The following is a 20644-nucleotide window of genomic DNA, read 5'->3' as shown; positions in this document are numbered from 1 at the left end:
GACGCCGTCACAGACAGTGGCGGTTGCCTACCGCAAGGCGTAATGCAGTAGCTGAACCCGACCACCTCACCTTCAATGCGAGTCTAACTTCAGGCGCTTGGTACAAATTCAGCGCCATCTGGGGGGAGGGAAAAAGAATTCTAGCCATGTAGGTGACATCTATCAATCTGTGACGAGGTGACAGGTTCGCCCGTGTGTGGCATCTTCACCACGTGGGTGTAAGTGTGGGTAGAAAACCACCTGACCTCTAGCCTCGAGAGCTGCCTACCAGGTGATGCAAACGAGGAAATGAAACGATTGCATGTCTCTCGGGCCACGTGGAGTTGTCATTGTTGTTGTTGTTTTTGCTGCTAGTAGTTGATGGTGTCACCACCTGGAAGAGCGTGAGCAATGAAAAAATGTCAATGGAACATTGCTTGCGAACATCGTGCGAATAAATTGGAATATTTTGGCTCAGTGTGGCAGTGAGTACTGGAAATTGTTTTAGAATGAACTAAGAAAAAAATATTTGCAAAATTGTTGCAGGGAATTTCAATTTGCTATCTGTTATGATTTGTTCTTGTGAATTCGTTCAATATTCTATTTATTTTGCAACGTAAAAGCTGATGCAATTATTTCAAAGGTTTTCCAAAAATAAAATGAAAATTCTAATAAAAAAAAAAAACAAACCACATAACTCCATAAAATATACTAAACATTAAAGAAGAAGCAAGACAAAACAAGTGAGGCAAGATTTCCAAAGTAAAGGACACTAAGAAAATTTTAAATAAGGACAATTACACCAATTTCTTTTGAAAAGAGCAATAAGAGAGCATAACTCGTAAAAAAAAAGTTCTCCGATCAAGCTGAAAATTTGTCTAGGGTTTCCTTGGCCAAAATAATTAGACCCGTATTTTTTTGCCATTAGGGTTGTCGCAAAAACCACAGTTTTACAAAAAATCATAGCTCCGCGCCATTTTAACCGAATATATTTTTGGAAAATGCAGTAAGTTTCAATGTATAAATACTTTAAGTATAATATAATTTCGAAAGTACTCAAATTTTCATAATTTTGAATATGGGTATCAAACGAAGCGAAATTTTGTATGCTTTATTACTTTAATATTAGAGTTTTTTTTTTAAATACAGAAAATTCACAAAATACTGTATTGTCTCAAAAATATTAAAAGTTTCTAAATTTGCAATATCAAATCAAACGTTACGAAATTTGTAATAAATTTTCACATAATAAGATTTTTTTTAAATACTAAAATTTTCACAAAATACCGTACTTTTTCTAAAATTCTCAAATTTTCATAATTTTCAATATGGGTATCAAACGAAGCAAAATTTAAGGTGAATTTTCAGTTTTTTTGAGTTTTTTTATGTAACACTCAAATTTCAAAAATACCCAAAATTTTAAAATTTGCAGAGGATGCGAAATTTTAAATGTACTTTCACAATTTTTTTTTGTAAATCACAAAAAATTTCACAACATATCATAAGTTTTTGAAAATACTCAAATTTTTATAAATTGCAATATGTAGGGTATCAGACAAAGCAAAAATGTATATGAAGCATACAAAATTTTAATGTACCGTCATCAAGGGTGACATTGGGTCTGGAGAAAATTCCAGCATTTTTGTATGACCCAATCTCACCCCCCAGACTGAATGTCACCACTGATGACGGTGTGTTTGAAGCATGCCAAATTTCGCTTCGTTTGAACCCATATTGCATATTTTGATTTTGTTTACGGTATTTTGTAAAAATTTTAGTATTTGAAAAAACTTAAATAAAGTGAAAAAGCATACAAAGAAAATCATAAATATAATCGCTTGGTTTGTTACCCATATTGCAAATTTTGAAATTTTTAGTATTTTCGAAAAAAAATACGGTATTTTGTGAAAATGTTAGAATTTAAAAAAAATCAAATCAAGTGAAAAAGCATACAAAATTTCGCTTTGTTTGATACCCAAATAGCAAATTATTTAAGTTTTAGTACTTTCGAAAAAAAACGGTAATTTCTGAACAATTTTGAGTATTTATACTTTGAAACTGCAGGGATCAAGTCTCCCTAATTGCACTTTTTTAAATAATTGATTGATTGTACAAATAGTATGACGAAAAATTTAACGTCAAATACGTGAAGGTTTTGTACTTGATAAGTTTATCTAACAATTCTAGTGTAAAATATTTTTTTGGATAAATTTGAATTTTTTTGCAGCACTTTTTAAAAAAATGTGTGGAACTCAATTCAATGTTTTTTTTTGTTTTCCACAATGAGTTTGAGTAAATTTCGCCCAACTTTCTAGAACAAAGTTTATTTTTTTACCCACATGCTGACGATATACAGGCTAGTGATCATGTGTCCCCACTCTCCCCCAAAGTACTTACTTAAAGTTTTTCACAAATAAAATAAATTATTCAAACAAATGCCTAAACTTCTTGGCATGAGTTAATGGTTCAATCATGCAAACTCGCTACCTGCTGGAAGATTTTTCCTTTCCTAATCGATTCTCAACCCATTTTCTGATTAAAGTAAAAAAGTATTTTCCCCATTCCCTTCCCTCAATTAATCTCATCAACAGAGATTTATGAAACTTTCCCTCGCGCTTTCTGCGCTTGAATCCGAGGATAAATGATAAATACTCCTGTTTTGTAGTGGGGGAAAATGGCATGCCGCGGGAAAACCACCAACATCGTTATCACCAAACCACCCCCGCACCCACCCACCAAATGACCAAGAAACAATTGAAAATAAATCATAAATCGGTGATTGATTATCACGCCGGCATGATATACTGCTTTGGGTCCACACTTTTTCCTCTCTCCCCACGCCAAAAGCTCGCATTTCCTGCTGGGAAGGGAAATTGCGCCAAATGTTGACCAAATATTCCCCGATTTTCCTCTAATTTTTTTGTTATTCCCAAAATAGGTTCTCTCCCCCTTTGAGCAGTTTCCAATCACATCCAGAGGATAAAAAGTGGGGTAGCAAAAAACATAAATAAAAATCGGATCCCCGCGGTGGCAAACAAAAAATGTGCTCGAAATAAATGGCCCCTCAGAGCTGTAGCACCACCGGTCCAATCCGGGGGCAAGGTCGTTAATCGGCGATGGTTTTGATGGCCGCGGGAATCAATCCCAGGCGCTGTGCGGAACAAGCAAAAAAATACAAGTAAATAATACAAACGATTAAGCTGTATCACTCGATGCTCGCTGACCGGAAAAAAAGAGAGTTGAAATTAGGGGGGAAAATAAGCTACGAATTTGGGGGAAATTTTGCGCGGAAAATCTGCGTCGGAATAAGCTGGAATAAGCGCCCGGATGGTAGGCAAATATATCGATGTTGACAAGTAAACGCCTACGGGTAGGCAACGTGTAGTGCGGGTTTGCGCGAAATTTGTATACATTCAGGGGATATGTTGTTACAAACGGAGCTTTGGTGAATTGCTGGAGGGCTTTCATCTTCAATCTTAAAACATGTTATCACATTTATGACGGAAAAAAAGATTTTTGGAAAATTTCCATAAATGTATGATATTCTGATGTTTTGAATATCAAAAATTTAAGGCTTACATTTTTTAAGGCAACATACTCCAAATTTCTGATAAACAAATATGAACATATTTTTAATCAGTAAAAAAATGCACATTTGTTTTCTACAACATTCAATGTTGTTAGAAATCACTCCAAAGTCAAAAATGAGCTGTCAAACATATGTTTACAAATTCAACCCAGTAAATTCTAACTTGATTTTAATTTTCAAATATATTTGATTTTTACCTAAAAAAATCAAGGTCATCCGCTCTATACTAAAAACCATAAAACTACAGATTTTAAAAGTTAAACTAAGTGGAAGGTAAAATTTATAGTCAAATTCTGTTATTTAAGATTCTGTCAACATAGATTCTGAAGGTTTTTAGCTTAGTTACATCATTTTTTTTTTTTTTGTTGAAAATTTATAAATAAAAAAAAATCATTGATTATTCATTACCAAATTCAACATTTTAATATTAAAGAAATAAAAAAAAATTAAAAATCTTGAAATCTGTAAATTTAAAACCAAAACAACTAAAAATTAAAAAAAAACAAAAATTTAAATTAAAAAAAAACTCCGATATTTAATAATCTTGAAATTCATAAATTGAAATTAAGAGTCAAAATCTGTTTTTTAAGATTCTGTCATCAAAAAATGTTAAAGTTTTCAGCTTAGTTACATATTTTTTTTTAAATTTAAATAAAAAAATAATTTCATGAATTATTTAATACCAAATTCAACATTTTAATATTTAGAAAAAAAAGAATTGAAAAAATCATATAATCTGTAACTTTGAAACTAGAAAAAAAACGTTATTTCAATGCAAAAAAATATTTATAGATATAAAAACAAAAAAAAAAACATCAGAAAATTTAAATTCGAATAAATCTGAAAAAAACTCCAAGATTAAATAATTTATAATTTCTAAAATTGAAAAAATTGTCAAAATTTTAATGTTTCAATCGTTTCAATAATGTCTTCGCTAAACTTAAAAATTTAATGGTTTTAATTTTTTAAAGTTTAAAGTCAAAATATGTTATCGGGGAAATATACCCTTTCTAATCAAACACCTATCTTCGTCATATGGAGAGTTTGATGCTCGATTAAAGCTCCAAAAATACTATTTAGGCTGTAAACTTACCAGCAACAGCACCGCCTCGAGTAAGCACGCAAATGTATGCCACTTACTGGCCAAAAAGATCAAATTTAATGCACTTTTGATCATAATTTCTATTTTGCGAGACCATTTCTCATCATTTTGGTGGCACACACATCCACACGCAAGATCAGAGGTTAACTGCTTAACGAAAGTCGCCATCAATATCTTTTCACTTGCGCTAACGTTTTCAAAGCGCTTAAGATATAAAATTGCTTCCAACTACCGGCTACATGTTCTTTTGACCGTTACTTAGTCACTCACTTGAAAAATAATCCCGAAACATGTAAATAATTAGCAAGCGCCATCATAAAAACAAACGCGCTAAGTCTTTTGACGTTTCAATTTTGACCATCCATTCTAATCGAAGGCTGAAGAAACCCGAGCGAGAAGCGAAGGCAAATAAAGAACAAAGGGTGGCCACCAATACCACCAGCAGCGCTTGTGGTGTTGCCAGGAAACTTTCTCTATAAATGCTACTTTTCGTGAGTGTTCGCTCAAAATTTCATCAATTTTGGCAGCACTAAGCAGACCCAAACGAGCGTTGGAAGAAAAAAAAGAACTAAGCTGAAAATACAAAAATGGGCGTGGCCCAATGCACACGACTGATTAGAATGCGTTTTTGAAATATTTTTTTTAAAATGCTTGTAAAAGGAATAGCATAACCTTTAATAAAAGTGAAAATAAACAGAAATGTTCACAAAAAGTTGCTCTACTCGTTGGTGTACTTGGTTTTACTGAATTTCAAGGAACACTCCAGATTATCCAGCATCATTCAAACAAGACCGCTTATTAGGCTTAAAATGGGTTTATTTCCCCTAAATCCCCCAAAATTCATTTTTGAAAAGGTTTTTATTTTAATTACATAATTTAAAAAACATGAAATAAAAATAATAAAAAAAGAATCGATTAAATCTAATAAAATCTGTTGAAACCCAAACATTCTGGATGTAAAATCCTAACATCCTCATCTGTTAAAACCCAATCATTCAAGAAATCCAAAATTTAAAAAAGTTATTTCCATAGTTATATAAGTTCCAAAATCAAAAAAAAATCTTAAAAAATAGAGTTATTTATTAAAATAAATAATGATAAAAAAATAATAAAAGAAAATAACAAAAATAATTAAAAAAAACTCTGAGATTTAATAATTTAAAAATTAAAAAAAAATTTAATAATAATCTGAAAGTCAAATATTCATAATTCAAAAATAAAAATAAATCTTAAATAAAATAACGATATTTTTATGCTTATTTAATGAAATCCAACATTTTTTTTATCAACCACACACTCAGACATTTGCTTAGAAAATGCTTTATTAAGTAGGTGTATTTAAGAAGTTCAATTTCCGAGTGATTTTATAGCCTATCCTCAGCGAGGAAGGCAAAAAACTAACTCAAAACAAAAAAAAATATACAAATTGACAAATGTAAATTTCCAAGATTATTTGATAATTCCAGAGTTTTTTTTGAAAAGGACTAATAAACTATTGTCTTTCATATGTTCATAGGACCTAATATAAAAACAACTCTAGAATTTATTTTCACAAGAGATCGGTTATCCAATTTCAATTATACATACAGATATTTCGAAAAATCTTATCTCCAAAATTTACAAACAATTACGGTTCAAAAATCAAAACTTGATAAAAATTAAATAACAAAAATTAAAATTTGCGAAACTTTTTTTTAAATTTAGCTAACTGGCCTTTGATAGACATATTTCAGCCAAGTGTTTATTTGTACAAAGTTTGTCACTTGAATTCAACTGTAGTCCCACGTCAAATTTGCGAAACTAAAAAAAATCAGAGATTTAATAATTTATAAATTCTTTTAAAAAAAATAATACAACAAACACATTAACTCGAAACTAATTAAAAATACAAATTGAAAATTTGTAGGCTTTGAGTTCTTTAATTTCAAAGATAATATTTAAGAACAAAACTAGAACATTAATTTTCTCTGGTGATTTGGTTATCTATAATTTAAATACCTTTTTTCAGATATTTACTTCGAAAAATCATATCATTGAAAACACTTCATTTTTATTTTTTGAAGTGACATTTTTCCTATTATCTGTAGAAAATACAAAATAAGACATGATGGCGAGCATGATGGAGGACCTTTTTTTAAAAAAAACTCTAGATTTACTCTATTATTCTTTGTTAAATGGTCGGCAAAAATCTTCAAAAAATCCTTTTTCACTTCTTCCAATTTCATGCTCTGCATGTTGCCTATTTGCAGGCTCCTCCACCCGAGTTTGTTTCCCGTATCGACCGCTTGGAGGCGCCACTCGCGGCACGTAACATCCGAACGTTCCCCGGCATTTGACAGCACGCATTTCCGCCGCGCCAACTGTCATAGCTCCGTCTCTTTCGCCCGTTCTCTCTCTTTTCCGGCCTGTACGGTAGTTGTGTGAACACATTTTTATCGAGGTACGCGAAGAAATTTCGATTTTTCGTTGTGAAATGGTTGAAATTGTGTTGCGAATTGTGCGGTAATTGATGGAACCGGTGGCGATTTATGTGTGCTCGGTGGATGAGTGGAGAAATTCGGTGAATTTGTCGAGAAAATGGGATTTTTGTGTGCCCCAGTTTTGTTTACAATTTTTTGGTTGTCGCGCTCGAGAATGCTTTTCGTGTTGAGGCAACTCTTGACGTGTGCTTTTAAAATTTAATGGCATTAATGTTTAATAAATGGATTCTTACGAAGGTTAAAAAGTTATGAAGAAATAATTTCCAAAAAATAATCCCGAGGTTATGTTTGCGAATCGCCACCGGGTTCTGCATGTTTTGCGCACACACTTTGACAGCTGGGCGCCTTCGATGACGTTTCGTTCTCATGTGTTTTGTTTTCTTCTCTTCTGTCTCCGGAACACAGGGCCCCGAGGATAACCAAACTCGACCAAGATGGTGAAGGGAAATCATATGATATCTAATGGCCACTTCCACAAGTACTGGCAGCGGCACATCCGGACCTGGTTCAACCAGCCCGCCCGGAAGTACCGCCGCAGGCAGAACCGCATCAAGAAGGCCAAGGCGGTGTTCCCCCGGCCGGCTGCCGGTCCGCTGCGCCCGGTCGTGCGTTGCCCGTCCGCCCGCTACAACACCAAGATCCGCCCCGGTCGTGGATTCACCCTGGCCGAGCTGAAGGTGAGTTGATTCGTGGAGGTAGCGAAGCTGGATTTTGATTACATTGCGGGGACCAGTTTTAAAGAAAGTCTGTTTAAAAATTTTCAGGGTATTCTTTCTCAAATTGCGAAATTCTTTGATAACATTTTAGGACAGAGAGATTGGAACGCCCAACCCATGTCCAACTTACACGATTTCGATGGCCTCCAAATTAAACTAAAATGGTGATTTAATTTTGTCAGGATGTCTAGAACTTAACAGAACTAGATTTGATCAAATCTTTGATTTCTGCGATCTAGTTATCCATTTTTTTTTTAACTTTTTACAAAAACTTGATTTTGAGAAACTTTACTCCTTTAATTATTTTTTGCAATTCCGTCGTGAAACTACTTACTTTTCCTGTCATCATTCTTAAACGACGAAATAGCCTACTTTTTTGTACCAAAAATAAAAGAATCGAATAGCAACACTTTTCAAAATAAATGCTGAAAAGTTCTACTTTTCAGCACTGAAATGGGTGCTGAAAAGTTGAACTATTCAGCACTTGTTTCGAAAAGTAACACTTTTCAACATTTTTTTGATTTAAACGATTTATTGACAAAATACATGAAAATTTGACTTAAAATTTCACTCAATGGGTTCGGAATTGCAAAAAATGTTGTATGGAACTCGTTGCAAAACTTGATTTTTTCAGCACTCCTCGTATTTATCCAACTCGGTGAACCTCGTTGTATAAATGTAAGACTCGTGCTGAAAAAATCCTCTTTTTGCAACTTGTTGCATAAACTACTATTTTCATTTTTCGATATGTTTTAGTTGACAAAAAGTGCTAAATTTTCAGCTTAGATTGCATGAACCTTTTGTTTTTTTTTTTAGATTGTGCTAGCTGGAAAATATTGAATATGCACAAAAAACGAAAAACCATTTTTAGATGTTGAATTGTCTTCTAAATCGAAAAGTACTTTAGCAAAATTTTGATCAAAAGCATCATTTTTGAGTTAACATTGTTTAAAGTGAAACAACTTTATGTCCAGTTGTTGTGAAGTTTACCATGACAGCTACGAATGTTTCACTCCATGTTACCGGCTCACATCTCTATTTTTAATTTCTCGATAGCCATTTTTAGGTCAAATTAATCAAGAAAAAAAATCCTTAAACTTCCATTCTGGAACTTTGAAAATCGGGCAAATAGTTTCTGAAATACAGCCTCACAAAGAATTTGAATTGATGAAAATTATTTATTTCTCAGCCTGGAACTTTCAACTCTGGGAGCGTTCTTTTATTACGTAACTCAAAAAAACGGATTTTTAGACCCTCCTCCCCCCCCCCCCTCGTAACAAAATTTCCATAAAAATTTTGTGTGGAGCGTAACACGGCCACCCAATTGCGTTACGTAATAAAAGAACGCTCCCTCTGGATTTTTTTTCTAAGGTTCAATAAACCAAATTTTCAGTTTTTGCTTTTTGGGTGTTTTTTCAATTCCCTGACTCAAGGCGGTTTCAAAAACACCCAAAAAGCAAAAACTGGAAATTTGTTTTATTGGACCTTTTAAAAAAAAAAAAAAAACTCCTTAACTGTAACTATTGATTCGATTTTAAATGTGGAAAATTGAAACCTTTGCGAAATTTTCTGATCTATCCAACTTGAATATTTCAAAAAATATATATTTTGGTCTAAACTCTGAAATAAAGAAAATTTCAAACGAAAAGCTTGATTTTAAAATTTTGAAAAAAAAAAAGAACTAAAATTTATTGAGATGATCACAAAATTTCACAAAAGTTTTATTTTTTAACATTGGAAATTGGATCAATTGTTTTCCAAATATCGTCAGTTAAAAATGACAGGTTAATTAGGTGACACTTTGAAAAATCATTTTCGCCGGTTCAAATTGTTTGTGACAGAAACTAATTGCCCGATTTCAAAGTTCCAGAGTATATTTAAATTCATAAATTGTTGAAAAAATATTTAGGAAACAGGATTTTTTCGATCCCCTTATCCAGACATTGCACCATCACGCACTATGGCTCAGAAAATGTAATTTAAAGTTTTTTTAAACATAAAAAAAATCGGAAATTTAAAAATTTGTATTTTATGAATTGGTAAAAGATTCATTCACAATTTTTCTCAAAAGATGGCACAACAACTAAAAAAATTAAAATAGTATTTTTTTTAAATCAATTTTTCGGTGACAAAAGTGATTTTTGTTTTTCATTTTCATTTTTTTGGGTAATCCTCATCAGTACTTACAACTTTGCCGAAGATACCAAATTGATAAAAAAAATCCTTAAAAAGATTCAGCTTTTTAATTATCACTTTTTTCATCGTTGCCAAACTTGTATGAAAAATGATATAGAGCAATTCTCTGAGATTTCGGTCATTCGATTTTTTTTTGTATTTTTTAATCCGGCTGAAACTTTTTTGGTGCCTATGGTATGCCCAAAGAAGCCATTTTGCATCATTAGTTTGTCCATATAATTTTCCATACAAATTTGGCAGCTGTCCATACAAAAATGATATGTGAAAATTCAAAAATCTGTATCTTTTGAAGAAATTTTTTGATCGATTTGGTGTCTTCGGCAAAGTTGTAGGTATGGATATGGACTACACTGAAAAAAAAAATGATACACGGTAAAAAAAAATGGTGATTTTTAATTTAACTTATTGGCACTAAAACTTGATTAGCAAAAAAACACTATTTTTATTTTTTTTTATTTTTTGATATGTTTTAGAGGACATAAAATGCCAACTTTTCAGAAATTTTCAGAATGGGCAAAAAATCTTTGACTGAGTTATGATCAGCGATGGAATAATCATCATCAAAAGAAAATCATTGGACGTTCATCAAGAGAAAAAATCCGAAGAGAGCATCCACTCCACTCTCGCGCACGAAAGATCGGTAAAAGGAATCTAAAAAAATCATCATCTTGATTATTCGGCGGAACATCTTTTTCACTACTACACTTGCAAGTGTAACGTCACACGTCGAAAAATGACCTGTCACATTTTGTAGATGGGCAATGTGTGTAAACAAAATGAAATAAATATTTTTAAGTGGTGCTGACAAGGAAATCCACAAAAAATCATCAGCAGATTGATTTTCTTGGAGAAGTTCGGGAGCGATTTTCTTTTGCGTGATTTGCCTCCTCTCTCTTTCGCGGGTGAAGAAAGTTCGCAAGCGAAAATGATTTTTTTGCGATTATTCCATCCCTGGTTATGATTTTTTGAATCAATACAGATTTTTTCAAAAAATCGAAATATTGGTCGCAAAAATTTTTCAACTTCATTTTTTGATGTAAAATCGAATTTGCAATCAAAAAGTACTTCAGTGATTTTTTGATAAAGTGCACCGTTTTCAAGTTATAACCATTTTTAGGTAACTTTTTTGAAAATAGTCGCAGTTTTTCATTTTTTATAAATAGTGGCCATGTTTGCCCACTATTGAAAAAAATATTTTTGAAAAGCTGAGAAAATTCTCTATATTTTGCTATACATGCATAAAAGTTGTTATTTTCATCAATTTTAACCCTTTAAAAAAAGAAAGAAAAAAAAATTAAGAAGCTGCTTTTTTTCAGGTGTCATCTAGTATCCTAGGAAACGACCTTGATTTTCAATAAATGTGAATCGAAGATTTTTTTTAACTTTCATTTTTTAAATGATTAAAATTGATGAAAATAACAATTTTTATGCATGTTTCTTATGTGAAATTGTCTCAGGAACACGAATATGATAAAATTATCACCAGAAAATGGGATCTAAAGGGTCCCCCGAGCAAAAATTTACAACCAAAAAATTTACTAAAAGTATGAGTGTCTATTTAATATGTTAAACTGCCTTACCCAAAGCGTTCTCAGTCGCAGATGGTAGTCCCAGATGTCCCCTACCATCTGCAGGTTGAACCGAGTTGATATCTGGATGGAACACTTTTTTATTTGAGTTTGAAAATTATGCTATTTTTTCACTAAAATGCCAATAACTCCCTTTAGGTTAAACCAATTGGGATGCTTCTCCCTGCATTTTGTTGAATTTTTTAAGCCCTTTCAGATGCATTTTGAATTTTGAAATTAAATGGAATTTTGCCAAAAATATAGCCTTTTCAAGATTTTTGTCGTTTTTGAACCTTTAAACTTCGTGTCCCGATTTGCCCCACTTCCCGTTGACCTAGAGTGCTCATATTTTGGCCAGATGCTAGTTTTATATGTACAAACAACCCCTGAAAATTTCAGGCATATTGGTGAGGTCGATGCGAGATGGGTATGCTTTGCTCGTGGACTCGCTCTTAATTTGACCTCGTAGACCCACCTTCACGTATACATATCGACTCAGAATCATTTTCTGAGAAAATGTCTGTGTGGATGTGTGTGGGTGGGTGGACAAAAAATTGTCACTCGATTATCTCCGGACTGGATGAACGGATTTTGACCGTATTAGTCTCATTCGATCCGTCTTGGGGTCCCATAGGTCTCTATTTAAAATCAGCAAGTTTGTCTTGAAGATTGTAAAAAAGGTGGTTTTTGCAAGAAAACCTATCATGTTATACATTTTCAGAAAGGTATTAAAAATGAGCCCAAAACATTGAAGATCTGACAACCCTATCAAAAGTTATTTGCACTTAAGTGTTATTTATACACTTTTTGGAGGCCGGATATTTAAATAAAAAAGATGTCCGGGTCCATCATGCGACCCATCGTTAGTTAGATAATCGAAACCTTTCAAAAGAGCCTAGAACATCACCCTGTCAAAAGTTATTAGGGAGAGTTCTTTTATCACGTAACGCAAAAATTTGGGTTTTTTTACCCCCTCAAAATTTCCATACAAATTTTAAAAAAATGTATGAAGCGAAAACATGTAAGGGGTATTATAAAGTATGATTTATCTTTTGGTTATTTTTGTTGAGAGCTTTTAAAAAATCTTGTTCAGGTGGGGCAAGTGTACCATATGGATTTTATGTATGGAAAAAATACGAATTGCTGCAACAACATATTTGATTGGGAAATAAATACATAAAAGTACTTAAAAACTGATAAACAATTGTTAAAAAAAATTGTCCATACAAAATATAGTGATATCATGAAAATTTACTATTTATCATCTAAGTAATTTTTTTTTTCGTAAAAACTATCAAAATTTTAGTAAAATATTATAATATCATCTAAAAATGAAAGAAATGTTTCAAAAACATTCGAATCTAATTGTTAGCAAATTAACATGGTATTTCATGCATTGTTCCTCTTGCCCCACTAGTTGAGTAGAACATACGGAAAATCAATAATTTTAAAATCATGTCAGATTTTTTAGAAACTTGTTCTATCAAAGTCTTAGTCAAGACCTGGAATAAAATGATTATCATAAAATTCGACAGATTTTTTTACGTTTTAAATGGGTTTCAACGAGTATTTCCTTTGCTTGTTACAATTGCCCCACTTTCCCCTAAAATGAAAAATATTTATTCTGACTAACACTTGAAAAATCTGGTGCTCTAACAAATCCCCCTCTCTCCTTTATCCCCCCCGCAGGGTGCCGGTCTGACCAAGGGCTTCGCGCAAACCGTCGGCATCGCCGTGGACCCGCGCCGCCAGAACAAGTCGGTCGAGAGCCGCCAGCAGAACATCCAGCGGCTGAAGGAGTACCGCAGCAAGCTGATCCTGTTCCCGATCCACCCGAAGAAGAAGCTGCGCAAGGGCGAAGCGACCGAGGAGGAGCGCAAGCTGGCGACCCAGGTCCGCGGCCCGGTGCTGCCGATCGTCAACGAGAAGCCCGCCGTCGAGTTCCGCCCGATCACCGACAAGGAGAAGAAGTTCTCGGCGTTCCTGGCGGTGCGTCAGGCCCGTCTGCACGCGCGCCACTTTGGGGCCCGTGCCAAGAAGGCCAAGGAGAACGCCGAGAACGAGGCGAACCCGGCCGCGGCCACCGAGAAGAAGAGCAAGAAGTAAATCCGTTGACTTACTGATTTGTCTCTGAACGCCCCGGTGTGTACAATTTTACTGATTACTTCTTCTTTTTTTCAATTCGCGTCGTCGTCGTCGTGTAAGTGAGTGCAAACAGCTGCAGGATGGAATAAATACTAATGCGTGTTGGGATGAGCATTTCCAATTACCTAAACCCGAAACTAGCTCTTTATTTATGCTTCGAAAACCCAAAAAAAAACAGTGTCAACGTCGTTTATGTATGGCCCCCAAAATAAAATGCGGTCCAGACTCGATTATCCGAACCATCCCACTTTAATGACCCCTTGGTATTTTGTGGTCTCTATTGCAAGGTTCTGCTCGAATCTAGGAGTTCGAACTGACGACCTAACCACTAAACAGCGATTCCACCGGAGCTTGCTTAGTTTGGTGTGTTGTTGATACTTAATCAGTGAAACCTCTTTTTATGCGGTTGCATTACGCTTTTTATCTCGTCGATTTCTCTAAAACTATACAATATTTTTGCAAGCTTCAAAAAGCGTTTTATATGGGAACTATACCCTTTTCAGCCTATTTCTATTATCGGCCTATCAGCACTTTGATCATGAATTACAGCTTTAATATAGTGTTTTTGACTGTTCCAAAGTAATAAATAGCTCAAATAAAAGTGAGCAAGCAACTCTCCATTGTTGATACATCTAAAAATGTTGATTTAATAGCGGAAAACGGCAAAAGTGATGAGAATCGGTCGAACTGCTTAGAGTGATTAAAATGGGTATATTTCCCCTATGTAGATCTGAATAAAACCTACAAATTGCTTTAAAAAGATTGCAAAAATGTCGTTCCAGAGAAATCGACTATAATTAGAAAACGCACCGCGTAAAATTTTTTACGCGGTATCTCTGAAGCTAAGTACGGAGATCGGAAGTAGAGATCCTTAGGGTCTCTAATCGGAAGGTGTGCCTTAGGTGTATGCTTAAAGAAGCCATTTTGCATCATTAGTTGGTACATATAATTTTCCATACAAATTTGGCAGCTATCCATACAAAAATGATATATGAAAATTCAAAAACCAGAACTTTTTGAAGGATATTTTTGATCGATTTCGTGCCTTCTGGCAAAGTTGTAGGTATGGATAAGGACTACTCTGAAAAAAATAATACACGGTAACAAAATTTTGGGCGATTTTTAATTTCACTTTTTGTCACTAAAACTTAAAAAAAAATTGAAAATATTGTTTTCTAAAAGATCGGAAAATTTCACGAATGTTTCATATCTGAACATTGAACATCGTACCATTAGTTTCTGAGATATCGACATAAGAAAATGGTGAGTTGTTTGGGTGAGACTTAGAAAACATCAATTTTCCTGTTTTTAGCCTTTGCATGATGGCAATATCTCAGCAACGTATCGACAAAGTTCAAAAATGCAAAATTTAGAGAATTTTCTTTTTTGGGAATCTTTTAAACCCCCCCCCCCCCCCTCGTGGACAATTGTCCATACAAAAAAAAAAATTTTGTATGGCTCGTGGACAATCGCCATACCCCCCCTCCCTAAAGTGTCCACGTGGTTTATGGATGGTCCCTACCCATATTGCCCCAAGTCGTATGGTTCGATTAATGTCCCCCCGGTAGAACCTTCCCGAGCGCACTGGCTACTCCGGGTGTGGCCAACCCAGTCAAAATGCCCATTTTCATTACCAGTTTCAAAAACCATGAATTTTGATACCCATATTGCCCCAAGTCGTATGGTTCGATTAATGTCCCCCCGGTAGAACCTCCCCGAGGGCACTGGCCACTCCGGGTGTGGCCAATCCAGTCAAAATGGCCATTTTCATTACCAGTTTCAAAAACCATGAATTTTGATACCCATATTGCCCCAAGTCGTATGGTTCGATTAATGTCCTCCCCGGTAGAACCTTCCCCAGGGCACTGGCCACTCTGGGTGTGGCCAATCCAGTCAAAATGGCCATTTTCATTACCAATTTCAAAAACCATGAATTTTGATACCCATATTGCCCCAAGTCGTATGGTTCGATTAATGTCCCCCCGGTAGAACCTCCCCGAGGGCACTGGCCACTCCGGGTGTGGCCAATCCAGTCAAAATGGCCATTTTCATTACCAGTTTCAGAAACCATGAATTTTGATACCCATATTGCCCCAAGTCGTATGGTTCGATTAATGTCCTCCCCGGTAGAACCTTCCCCAGGGCACTGGCCACTCTGGGTGTGGCCAATCCGATCCGGGTGTGGCCAATGCGGTCAAAATGGCCATTTTCATTACCAGTTTCAAAAACCATGAATTTTGATACCCATATTGCCCCAAGTCGTATGGTTCGATTAATGTCCCCCCGGTAGAACCTTCCCGAGGGCACTGGCCACTCCGGGTGTGGCCAATCCAGTCAAAATGGCCATTTTCATTACCAGTTTCAAAAACCATGAATTTTGATACCCATATTGCCCCAAGTCGTATGGTTCGATTAATGTCCCCCCGGTAGAACCTTCCCGAGGGCACTGGCCACTCCGGGTGTAGCCAATCCAGTCAAAATGGCCATTTTCATTACCAGTTTCAAAAACCATGAATTTTGATAACCATATTGCCCCAAGTCGTATGGTTCGATTAATGTCCTCCCCGGTAGAACCTTCCCCAGGGCACTGGCCACTCTGGGTGTGGCCAATCTGATCCGGGTGTGGCCAATGCGGTCAAAATGGCCATTTTCATTAACAGTTTCAAAAACCATGAATTTTAATACCCATATTGCCCCAAGTCGAATATTTCGATTAATGTCCCCCCGGGAAGACCTTCCTCCAAGGCAATGCCCACTCCGGGTGTGGCCAATATCTTTTCAATGTGGTCCCAATCGCAATCCTTACATTCTTCATAAGAACAGAATTCCTCCCAATTTAGTGCACAAACTGTGTCTTTCAATGTGTGCGTGTGTGTGTGTGAGCCAGCCCGGGAGCATGTTGACAGCTCCCATACAAACTGAGCGTACCCCGTTTTGTGGGCCCAGTGGGCCTAAGATGGCGGCCTTCGATATTATCTAGCCAAACATTTGAAAATGGTAAATAGTTTAAATAAGTATAGTTTTTGCCTTGTTTTGGTTTAAAACGACAAAATAAGCATTCTGGAATCATTTTCTTTAAAAACTTGTTTAGAGATACGCCACGTTCAAATATTAGTCTAGAACAGTTGAATAAGCGTGCCGCAAAGGCCGTCACGAAAAAAAAGTTTTCTTTGCAAATTTTGAGTTGCGTATTTGATGGGCGGACTCCGACGAGGCCCACTTCCCATCTGTCGGTGAATACGCGCAACTCACGAAAACTGTCATCTTAGGGTCCGGTTGTTGTTGTTGTTGTTCATTTATTTATTTATGGCAGCTTTAACCAACGTGGTCATTCGCTGCCCAGGGTCCGGTTGGTGTGAGCAATAAAATTACCACCGTGGATCCGCCTTTGTCGAAACCTCGTCAGGCACTGAATTTTTCTGAGGCTATCTGTTAGCTTAAATAGTTCGCATGAAATGTGGCAACAGTGGTGCAACATTCTCGCGTGACAGTTCCACGAAAACAGGAGAGGAGGCAAAATTTGCACCATGTTGCCACATTTCATGCGAACTATTTAAGCTAACAGATAGCCTCAGAAAAATTCAGTGCCTTACGAGGTTTCGACAAAGGCTGATCCACGGTGGTAATTTTATTGCTCACACACACACACGCACACATTGAAAGACACAGTTTGTGCACTAAATTGGGAGGAATTCTGTTCTTATGAAGATTGTAAGGATTGCGATTGGGACCACATTGGTAAGATATTGGCCACACCCGGAGTGGGCATTGCCTTGGAGGAAGGTCTTCCCGGGGGGACATTAATCGAAATATTCGACTTGGGGCAATATGGGTATTAAAATTCATGGTTTTTGAAACTGTTAATGAAAATGGCCATTTTGACCGCATTGGCCACACCCGGATCGGATTGGCCACACCCAGAGTGGCCAGTGCCCTGGGGAAGGTTCTACCGGGGAGGACATTAATCGAACCATACGACTTGGGGCAATATGGGTATCAAAATTCATGGTTTTTGAAACTGGTAATGAAAATGGTCATTTTGACTGGATTGGCCACACCCGGAGTGGCCAGTGCCCTCGGGAAGGTTCTACCGGGGAGGACATTAATCGAACCATACGACTTGGGGCAATATGGGTATCAAAATTCATGGTTTTTGAAACTGGTAATGAAAATGGCCATTTTGTTTGGATTGGCTACACCCGGAGTGGCCAGTGCCCTCGGGAAGGTTCTACCGGGGGGACATTAATCGAACCATACGACTTGGGGCAATATGGGTATCAAGATTCATGGTTTTTGAAACTGGTAATGAAAATGGGCATTTTGACCGGATTGGCCACACCCGGAGTGGCCATTCCCTTGGAGGAAGGTCTTCCCGGGGGGACATTAATCGAACTATTCGACTTGGGGCAATATGGGTATCAAAATTCATGGTTTTTGATACTGGACATGAAAATTACCATTTTGACTGGATTGGCCACACCCGGAGTGGCCAGTGCCCTCGGGAAGGTTCTACCGGGGGGACATTAATCGAACCATACGACTTGGGGCAATATGGGTATCAAAATTCATGGTTTTTGAAACTGGTAATGAAAATGGCCATTTTGTTTGGATTGGCTACACCCGGAGTGGCCAGTGCCCTCGGGAAGGTTCTACCGGGGGGACATTAATCGAACCATACGACTTGGGGCAATATGGGTATCAAGATTCATGGTTTTTGAAACTGGTAATGAAAATGGGCATTTTGACCGGATTGGCCACACCCGGAGTGGCCATTCCCTTGGAGGAAGGTCTTCCCGGGGGGACATTAATCGAACTATTCGACTTGGGGCAATATGGGTATCAAAATTCATGGTTTTTGATACTGGACATGAAAATTACCATTTTGATTGGACATTTTCCGAACCATACTTGTTTTGGCAATTTATTTCCACAGAGGTGCCAAATATTGAAAACATTTTATAGGAATAAATTATTTAGGATTAAATACATAGGCAATGTTTTAAAAATATAAAATAAAAAAGAATATTTTTTAGGAGTTTTTACAAAGTTCTTTGTCATATTGGTCATGTAGAACATAACCACCTGCACCTTTTTTTTATATGCCCATTTCTAAACATATTGAATGTTTGGCCCTTTTGAAATGTTAGTATTTATAAAATTTCACGAATGTTTCATTTTTCTATATTAAAAATCAGACCATTAATTGCTGATATTTAGTTATTAGAAAATGGAGGGTTGTTTGGGTTAGACTTAAAAAAACAATTTTCCTGTTTCTTTTATCCGCTATATCTCAGCAACCAGTGGTCCAATCTTCTTGGACTATATAATATGAAATTTTCTGAACTTTTCGAAAAAAATATTTTCAGGAACGGACAATCATGGACATTATTTAAAAAAATAAAATAAAAACGGATTATCGGACAAAATTTAACTTTGAAGGCTATATTTTTAAAACGGTGCGCGTAATAAAATAATGTGTATAGTACTTTTCGATTGCAAATTCGAGTTTACATAAAAATGAGGTCAACAAATTTTATGCACGCGATTAATTTTTTTTACAAAAATCACTATTTTTATAAAATCATATGTCGTCGGCAACATTTTGGTCCATACTTCTAAATTGTTCATGTGAAAATGATTTCAAAAATGGAGAACTTATTTTCCTTGAGAAATACATTACAATTAGAAAGTATTTAAATAATACAATTCTCGAGTTTTTTTTTAAAAGGTCCTATAAACAAAATTTTCACTTTTTGCTTTTTGGGTGTTTTTGAATACCCCTGACTCAAGGCGGTTCTAAAAACACCCAAAAAGCAAAAATTAAAAATTTTGTTTATAGGACCTTTTCAAAAAAAACTCGAGAATTTATCAATGTTTAGGGGAGAGTGGGGAGACTTGATCCCCTTTTTTTGTATCACACATAACTCTGTCAATTTCTCACAAAACTATAAACTTTTTGCATGAATTGAAAGCTTAAACATTCATCTATGTTTGGCTAATAAGGATATTTCATCAGATGAACTCTTCGAATCATGCCAAGCGTTTTAAAAAAATATTTTAAACCGGCATTTTAAAAATGTTAGGGGTAACTTGATCCCCCTTTCAACATTTTGGAGAAATCTTAAGCAAAATGTTTCTTATTCATCCAAACTTTTAATTTTCTATAAGTTACAGCAATTTCACATAAAACCTGTACGTTTGTGTTCAAAATATAACAAGTTTAGTTTGTAAAATATTTAAAAACTTAAAATATTATTTTTTAGCCCAAAATTAAGCATGTTTACTAAAGCTGGAAATTTTTGTTTACAAAACTTTTGAAAAAAAGTTCAAACTGCAGTAAGTTATGTACAACTATACTAAAGGAAACTATGTATGAAAAACCAGCCCAATTAATTAATCTTGAGCAGCGATGGAATAATCATCATCAAAAGAAAATCATTGGACGTTCATCAAGAGAAAAAATCCGAAGAGAGCATCCACTCCACTCTCGCGCACGAAAGATCGGTAAAAGGAATCTAAAAAAATCATCATCTTGATTATTCGGCGGAACATCTTTTTCACTACTACACTTGCAAGTGTAACGTCACACGTCGAAAAATGACCTGTCACATTTTGTAGATGGGCAATGTGTGTAAACAAAATGAAATAAATATTTTTAAGTGGTGCTGACAAGGAAATTCACAAAAAATCATCAGCAGATTGATTTTCTTGGAGAAGTTCGGGAGCGATTTTCTTTTGCGTGATTTGCCTCCTCTCTCTTTCGCGGGTGAAGAAAGTTCGCAAGCGAAAATGATTTTTTTGCGATTATTCCATCCCTGATCTTGAGGCTGATTCCAGTGACTGTGAAAATGCAGGGATCAAGTCTACCT

The 20644-nt window shown here is 35.6% G+C and overlaps 1 protein-coding gene across 1 annotated transcript; it reads left to right on the top strand.

Moving 5' to 3' along the window:
- Positions 1–6965: 6965 nt before the first annotated feature.
- LOC120423961 (60S ribosomal protein L13) lies at positions 6966–13905 on the top strand. The gene is made up of 3 exons (XM_039587949.2): positions 6966–7110; positions 7556–7827; positions 13320–13905. The coding sequence occupies exons 2-3, from the start codon at positions 7585–7587 to the stop codon at positions 13734–13736; spliced, it is 660 nt and encodes a 219-aa protein (XP_039443883.1). The 5' UTR covers positions 6966–7110; positions 7556–7584; the 3' UTR covers positions 13737–13905.
- The last annotated feature ends 6739 nt before the right edge of the window (positions 13906–20644 follow it).

Source organism: Culex pipiens, chromosome 3 (genome assembly GCF_016801865.2).
Source record: "Culex pipiens pallens isolate TS chromosome 3, TS_CPP_V2, whole genome shotgun sequence".
NCBI classification, from domain to species: domain Eukaryota; kingdom Metazoa; phylum Arthropoda; class Insecta; order Diptera; family Culicidae; genus Culex; species Culex pipiens.
The sequence above is the reverse complement of the archived record's forward strand: the minus strand, read 5'-3'. Positions and strand labels throughout refer to the sequence as shown.

Bases quoted from the DNA above. Each gene is read 5' to 3' on its own strand.
- LOC120423961 (XM_039587949.2), top strand. From the start codon at position 7,585: ATGGTGAAGGGAAATCATATGATATCTAATGGCCACTTCCACAAGTAC. The intron at 7,828-13,319 runs GTGAGTTGATTC...TCCCCCCCGCAG, and splicing joins TCACCCTGGCCGAGCTGAAG to GGTGCCGGTCTGACCAAGGG.